Source organism: Phragmites australis, chromosome 20 (assembly GCF_958298935.1).
Source record: "Phragmites australis chromosome 20, lpPhrAust1.1, whole genome shotgun sequence".
Taxonomy (NCBI): domain Eukaryota; kingdom Viridiplantae; phylum Streptophyta; class Magnoliopsida; order Poales; family Poaceae; genus Phragmites; species Phragmites australis.
The window spans coordinates 8,307,446-8,314,793 of NC_084940.1; the positions used below are offsets into that span (position 1 = coordinate 8,307,446).

At 47.5% G+C, this 7,348-nt stretch overlaps 1 protein-coding gene across 1 annotated transcript; it reads left to right on the top strand.

The window, feature by feature from the left end:
- Window positions 1-3,212: 3,212 nt before the first annotated feature.
- On the top strand, window positions 3,213-6,396 carry LOC133902207 (probable xyloglucan glycosyltransferase 2). The gene is made up of 5 exons (XM_062343804.1): window positions 3,213-4,317; window positions 4,397-4,705; window positions 4,795-5,085; window positions 5,171-5,284; window positions 5,370-6,396. Exons 1-5 carry the CDS (start codon window positions 3,589-3,591, stop codon window positions 6,012-6,014), a joined length of 2,088 nt encoding a protein of 695 aa, XP_062199788.1. The 5' UTR covers window positions 3,213-3,588; the 3' UTR covers window positions 6,015-6,396.
- The last annotated feature ends 952 nt before the right edge of the window (window positions 6,397-7,348 follow it).

Below are 7,348 nucleotides of genomic sequence, written 5' to 3' on the forward strand. Positions count from 1 at the left end.
GCACAGGGGGGCCAAGGCGCCAAGCGCCGAGCGCCCAAGTGCACGCTCGCGTCCGGCGACGAGGGCCGCGCATGGTCACGGGCGTGGTTGGTGGTCGCAGGGCACGTGGTTAGCGCTGCGTGGGATGTAATGCGAGGAGGACCGGGTTTTGAGCAGTGCCGGCTACGCGGCATGGTCCTATACGTTCTCTGTTCCGGCGTAGGACAAACCAAGGGTACTACAAACCACAGAGGCTTTGGGTTTTTCTCTTTGATGAGTCGTCAGGAAGATTGGACCGGTCCTTAACGTCCGTGTTAGTGCCCCTGCGTGATGGCAACTGATCGGTTGCTTGTGGGTTAGCGACAAGGTATGGTGTGCATACTTTTCGTGAGTAATTCATACCTTCTGATGTTTTTTTTTTCAAAAGGAGACCCACACCCTGATGGTTTTTCTTTTGGGAATCTTTTTTTTTGCGAGGATTTTCTCTTGGTAATTAGATACTCAGCTTGTACAAAAATTCTGGCACAGCCCGGGCCCCCCGCGCAATTCTTCTATGTGGGAAGTGATCAAGTGAAAGCTTTTCGGGCCAGTTGATTGGTCCATTCAAACTCAAAGGCTTAACCACTTTCAACTTAGAATCCTGATCAAGATTGTTTCAGTTCTGGGCCTCATATAGAATGCAATTGTTACTACTCCCTCTGACCCCAAATTTAAATTCATTTAGGTTTGTCCCAAATCAAACTTTTTTAGATTTGATCATCAATAACAAAAAAATCATAAAGACTGATAACACGTAGATGACATTATTATATTATATTGAAAAATATATTCATAGTATATATAATTCTCTTTTATTTAAAATAATATATTTTTATAGATATTATTAAATAAAATGTTGTATTAGAGACTATGTCACTTTAATTAGATGAGAGTCGACGGACCATGCACGGCATCGGAAAAATAAGCCAAGCCCCGAGTAGAGGGCTAGAAGCCTACAAAAAGCTTTCCCCGTAATCTCTTGACTTGAGGAATGCAACCTACTTTTTTGCCCGAAAATAGCTCAACATCTTCCTCCATGACTGCAAAAAAGGGCGAACGCGAGTGTTCCATTGCTACCGGTAAAGAACATTCCATTAACTGAGTCAGTGGAAGCAACGCCAAGGTTAGGTCCATTAAAAAAAAAGGAGAAATTTCCACTTCCCAAGAGGTTTATGCATCTTCTAGAACTTCTCAAAGAAAAAGGGATTCTAGATTTTTTTTACCACCTACCAGCCCCGCTCCATAGGTGATTTCGTTCGTCAGAAGAAGTCACTCTCGGAGCTTCGGATGACTAGTACTCACACAATGGAAGTGGCTGCGTCTGGCTTGCCATGGAAAATGCTTCTTCCTCCAACGCAGAAAAGAGAGTAAAAACCAGGTGTTTGAACCGGTCCAAGACCCAGAGAACTTCCATCGCCATCACGCCAGGCCATGCGTCCACTTTTGCGCGCTATGATGCTACCGGCACGAGAAAAAGTGGAAATTTCCGTTCCCTGTTCTGTACCTGTGAACGATAAGGGATGAAGAGCCAACTCAAACACCCCTGCACCAGTGCACCATGCCACCATGAGACAATAAGAGCGCGAGACCAAACAGCATGGGGAGAAAATAAAGAGAGAATGAGATAAAGAAAGGGGGCAGGAGCACCACTACACCAGGACCGGCAACGGTGGTCCTTGGCTCGCCGAAAGCTCCGAAACCGGCTGTCATGCCATGTTTCTGCTGTCTGCCTGTCTGGTGGTTTGTCTTTACTGTACGTCCATCTATGCCTATTTCGTTTGCCTTGATGACCTGAACTTTATTTATCAGTAGGAAGCGTTGTCGAGAATTTGTTTCTGATAATAATTTTGGAAAATTAAATGTACGTGATGTCGTATAGAGTGAGGTGACCAGGCGATTTCTGAAAATTAAAACTTCGCTGCGGATTAACGGAACCCGAACACCCCTGTTCAATCTGAAGAATCCAGGGTCTGGAGATTCCAAGCTAACCCGAATAATCCGGTCTGTATAGAAAATTGAAAACTAAGCAAAACTAAGCGAGTCTATATAAAGGTTACCGCATGTTCTAATTGATATTGATGTAAGAACTTCTTTTAAACAACCACATGCAATTACAACCTCACAAACAAGTAGATCCAGGCAAAACCCTAAAAACAACTATAATAAGAAAAACATGCAAGAACATAAAAGAGATAAGAATTTATTTCCCAAAATTCGGATCAAATGACCCTACGTCTCCGCTGAAGTGCTCATAAAGAGTTGAGTCTTTTTCAACTATTGTCCTCACCAAGCGACCACGAAAATCGAGTTTAAGCTTACTCAAGGGTTTCTCTTCCCTACGGAAGCGAGAAGAACCTTCCCAAACTTTTTAGAGCACTCCACAAGCTTGGGTGCTCTCCGGACGATACCTAACCGTCTAGGAGCTCCAAGCTCTAAGCGTAAAGAACGTAAATCGACGGTTTGACGATGAACTCAAGTGTTCAATGAATGGATTTAAGCTCATTAACACTCAATCTCACTCTCTCAACTCAACTGTCAAAATCTAGCAAGATTTAAAGTACTAAAGTAGTTGAAGGGGCTATTGAATAGCTATGAATGAGTTTGTCTCGAATTAGCTCAGTAGCTCAGCAACAAAATGAAGAAGGAGGTGAAAGGGGTATTTAAAACCAGCCTCTAAAACTAGCTGTTACAGTATTTTTTTTTACTGACCTGGAGTATCTAGTTTCACGCAGAGACTCCGAATTACTATCCACAATTTGAAGTATCCGAGTTCACCCAGAGACTCCGGGTTGGATAATCTAAGCCTAAACCAAGAGCTCGACTCAGAGTCTAACTTGGAGACTAGATGAATTAGATTGAGCTATTTTTTTTTCTTAAACTTAAGCGGTTATTGATAAAATCAAGCTGTTTGTACTGGATTCGAGCGGTTTTTTATCACAAATAAAATGCAGGAAATGCGGTTAGTTTTTGTTACAATTCGATCGGTTTTTGGTTCAAATCGAGTGGTTACTAAATCATCGATTCAGTCGATTTTTTGTCTCTAATTTACAAATTTGATCGACTGAATTTAAGCAAATTCTCACAAAATTTTAAACCGTTTTCACGATATTTGTTAATTTCAGAAAATTGCCGCCGAGCCATTTTCGAACTTCAAACGGTTTTGTGAACCTGTGTGCAGGGGGAGAGGAGAGAGAAGAAAGGAGGTAGCACTCGAGGAGTCGAGGTGAGGAGAGGAGGGGGGAAAGAGGAGAGAAGATGAGTGTTGCCTCCTATTAAAAAGCCCACATGCCGCTGAGCTTTGCCACTGCTGCGCCCTGCGGATGCTGCTCCCTCTTGCGGTGGTGGCAGGTTAGGAATTGAGCTCAAAAAAGCAGCCAGGTCCCACTCGAGCCGCTGCGTTCCCGGGCGGCGGGTGGCAGTTCTTGATGCCAAAGATACTTGCTTTGCGTCGCTCGGCGCGAGCGGCGGCGGGTAGGTGGAGGCAGAGCGCCACAGTGAAGAAGCCGTTCTTGGGAGTGTTGTGGCCCTAGTGTTCGCGAGTGTTGTTCTTGCCTTGGGTTCTTGGCGGCAATGGCACCGGGCTTGGGGCTGGCGTACCCGTGGGGGAGAGATGTCCGGCGCGGCAGGCCGGTGGTGGTGACCATGGAGAACCCCAACTACTCGGTGGTGGAGATCGACGGGCCCGAGGCGGAGGCGCTCCAGGCTGGCATGCCCATGGACAAGGGCCGTGGCAGGAGCGCCAAGCAGTTCACCTGGGTGCTGCTCCTCCGCGCCCACCGCGCCGCCGGGTGCCTCACCTCGCTCGCCGCCGTCGCGTTGGCGCTGCCGGCCGCCGTTGCGAAGCGGTTCCGGCGGTCCGCCGCGACCGAGGGACCCGGCCGCGGCCGCGGCTGGCTGCTCTACAGGTTCATCAAGGGGTTCTTGGCGCTCTCCTTGCTCGCTCTCGCTTTGGAGCTGGTGGCCTACTGGAAGGGGTGGCACTTCCAGAGACCGAATTTGACTGTGCCTGAATTGCATGTGCCGGAGGTGGAGGAGATTCAGGGTTGGGCGCACTTGGCGTACCTCTCCTGGATGTCGTTCCGAGCAGACTACATCCGGCGGCCGATCGAGTTCTTGTCGAAAGCTTGCATTTTGCTCTTTGTCATCCAATCGATTGACCGGCTTGTCTTGTGCTTGGGTTGCTTCTGGATTAAGTTCAAGAAGATCAAGCCAAGGATTGAAGGGGACCCATTCAGGGATGGTTCAGTGTATCTTTACCCAATGGTGCTTGTTCAAATTCCGATGTGCAACGAAAAGGAGGTAAGGAGCTGAATTATTTGTGCATCTACTAATGTGCTGGCTCATTGGATTGTGGATGATAGGCTTATTCTTGTGACAGGTTTACGAACAATCGATTTCAGCCGCCTGCCAGCTAGATTGGCCTAGAGATAAGTTTCTAATTCAGGTGCTCGATGATTCCAGCGATGAGAGCATTCAAATGCTGATCAAAGCAGAAGTTTCCAAGTGGAGCCAACAGGGTGTGAACATTGTCTACCGGCATCGGGTGTTGAGGACCGGGTATAAAGCTGGGAACCTCAAGTCTGCAATGGGCTGTGACTATGTCAAGAATTATGAGTTTGTTGCCATTTTTGACGCGGACTTCCAACCAAGCCCTGATTTTCTCAAGAAAACAATCCCACATTTTGAGGTAAGAATTGTCTGCTGATGCAATTCTAGTATACTAGCTACCGTGCAACTATTTGGTTCTAAGTCAACTTCAAACTTTGGGTGATTCAGGGGAATCCTGAACTTGGTTTGGTTCAAGCACGATGGAGCTTTGTGAACAAGGACGAGAACCTCTTGACACGCCTTCAAAATATCAACCTTTGCTTCCACTTTGAAGTAGAGCAGCAGGTCAATGGAGTCTTCTTGAGCTTCTTTGGGTTCAACGGAACTGCCGGAGTTTGGAGGATCCAAGCTTTGGAAGAATCAGGAGGCTGGCTCGAGAGGACAACCGTAGAGGATATGGATATCGCTGTTCGAGCACACCTGAATGGATGGAAATTCATTTTCCTGAATGATGTGAAGGTACATTTGCTTAATTATAGCATTTCACATGAGTAATCAATCTCGTGTCAATGTGGAAACTGATTTACTTAGCATCATCATCCAGGTCTTGTGTGAACTTCCAGAATCCTATGAGGCGTATCGAAAACAGCAACACCGGTGGCATTCTGGGCCAATGCACCTTTTCCGGCTGTGCCTTCCAGACATAATTACTGCCAAGGTATGCAACACCATAAGCTAAGACTTGTCATGTGCCACTAATCAAAGTTCCTTTTGATGAATATTTTGTTGATGTTTCAATGCAGATATCCTCATGGAAGAAGGCAAATCTAATACTATTATTCTTTCTTTTGAGGAAGTTGATACTTCCTTTCTATTCTTTCACATTATTTTGTGTCATTCTTCCACTAACCATGTTCGTTCCTGAGGCCGAGTTGCCTGTGTGGGTTATCTGTTATGTGCCGGTTTGCATTTCCTTCCTGAATATTCTGCCATCACCAAGATCATTTCCTTTCATTGTACCATACCTCCTCTTTGAGAACACCATGTCGGTGACCAAGTTCAATGCAATGGTGTCTGGGTTGTTCAAACTTGGAAGCTCCTACGAATGGATTGTCACCAAGAAATCTGGTAGATCATCCGAATTAGATCTCGTCACAGCAGCAGAAAAGGATACAAAGGGCGCTACGCTTCCTCAGTTCCAGAAGCAATTACCTGAGAGTGGATTGATTGAGATCAATATGCGAAAGGAACAGCACGAGAAGGTGCTGCATGACGCGAAAAAAGCTAATAAGATCTACAAGAAGGAGCTTGCTCTCTCTCTGCTCCTCCTCACTGCTGCAACTCGGAGCCTCTTGTCTGCTCAAGGGATTCATTTCTACTTCCTTCTCTTCCAGGGTGTGTCATTCCTTCTTGTTGGCCTTGATCTAATTGGAGAACAGATAAGCTGATCCCTGTCGTGCTATTGTTCATGCATATATTCATACATGCAGTGGCAGAGAGCTATTGTTCATGCTACGAAATTTTTACTTCAGCATTGCAACCCTGCACAAAAGACAAGAGAAGAACAATTGTTCCGCAGTCCAGATTCAGGGCACAGACTGGGATGGCCCGACAGGAATAAACCGAATAGTAGATAGGATTTGTTCATCTGTACACTGTCAGTAAATGATCCTGCAGTGTTCATATATAGAGTTCCAGCAATGTTCCTTGAATTCATAAATACTGAAATGTGTACCTCATTTGTAAATCGTAATACACAATTCGTTCTGAAGATGAAGTGTGAAGTCGTACAAATTGTGTTGATGTTTGTCACCACCCTAGGTGAATTGTTGACTATTTTGTAATCTGTCGGTGGATCTACCTTTAGTAGCCGGCAGGCAGGCAGTTGGATCAACAGTTGGTGCACTGAGCCTCTTCTCATTGCATCATTGACGAGCATCTAGCATTCTGTTTTGGGGCACACACACTGTCCTCTCATTTTCGTATCAGATAAGCCCTCTGATCCAGCGAATCTACATAGTTCAGATGTGCACATCTTCCTGTTCTAACTTGTAATGCTTCAAACTTGCTTTCACTTCTTGTCATCTGAACTCTACGAGTTGGTAAATTTTCCTGGAAAAATCAGGAGGAGGAGCCAAGCAGGCCTGCATTAAGATCAGAACTGCAGTAAAACTTCCTGCTCAGACCTGACACATGAAACGAAAGGCTAGCCATTCACGTTCGGTCTTTTCGAGGCACATTTGCGATTCCATCTGTTGTTGTTTCCTAAGACCGAACCAAACGGGTTCCCGTCCCGGGGCTCGTTCCCTTCGCGATGGGAAAACGCCCGAGACGGGAACGCCAGAGCACTCCCAATCGCTTCCCCTCCCGGCGCGGCGTGGGATGGGAAAGGAGAGAGATTCCCTCGGCCGTGGGAACCTCTCTCCGTTCCCTTCGCGCAGACGGAGAGCGGAGAAGTGTCCGACAGTTGGCGTCGCGCGCTGGTGCGGAAGCCGCGGAGAGCCGGAGCGGAGGCGGCACGAGCAGGGAGGACGGAGGCGCAAGGGTCGTCGGAGCGGCGACTGGGGCCAGGGGGGCAGGGCGACCGCGCGGGGACGGACGCGTCGACGTCGGCGGAGGTGTCCAGGCGGCGCAGCGTCTCATCGACGGCAGGTACGTCCCAGCCGCCATACCCGATCCGTAGATCCGGGGAAGAGTGGGTACATGGATTGGGTTCCGGCGTGTAGTTGAGGTCAGGAGGGTCGTCGGCCCTTGCGGCGCGGGGGACGGAGCAGGGGGGGGG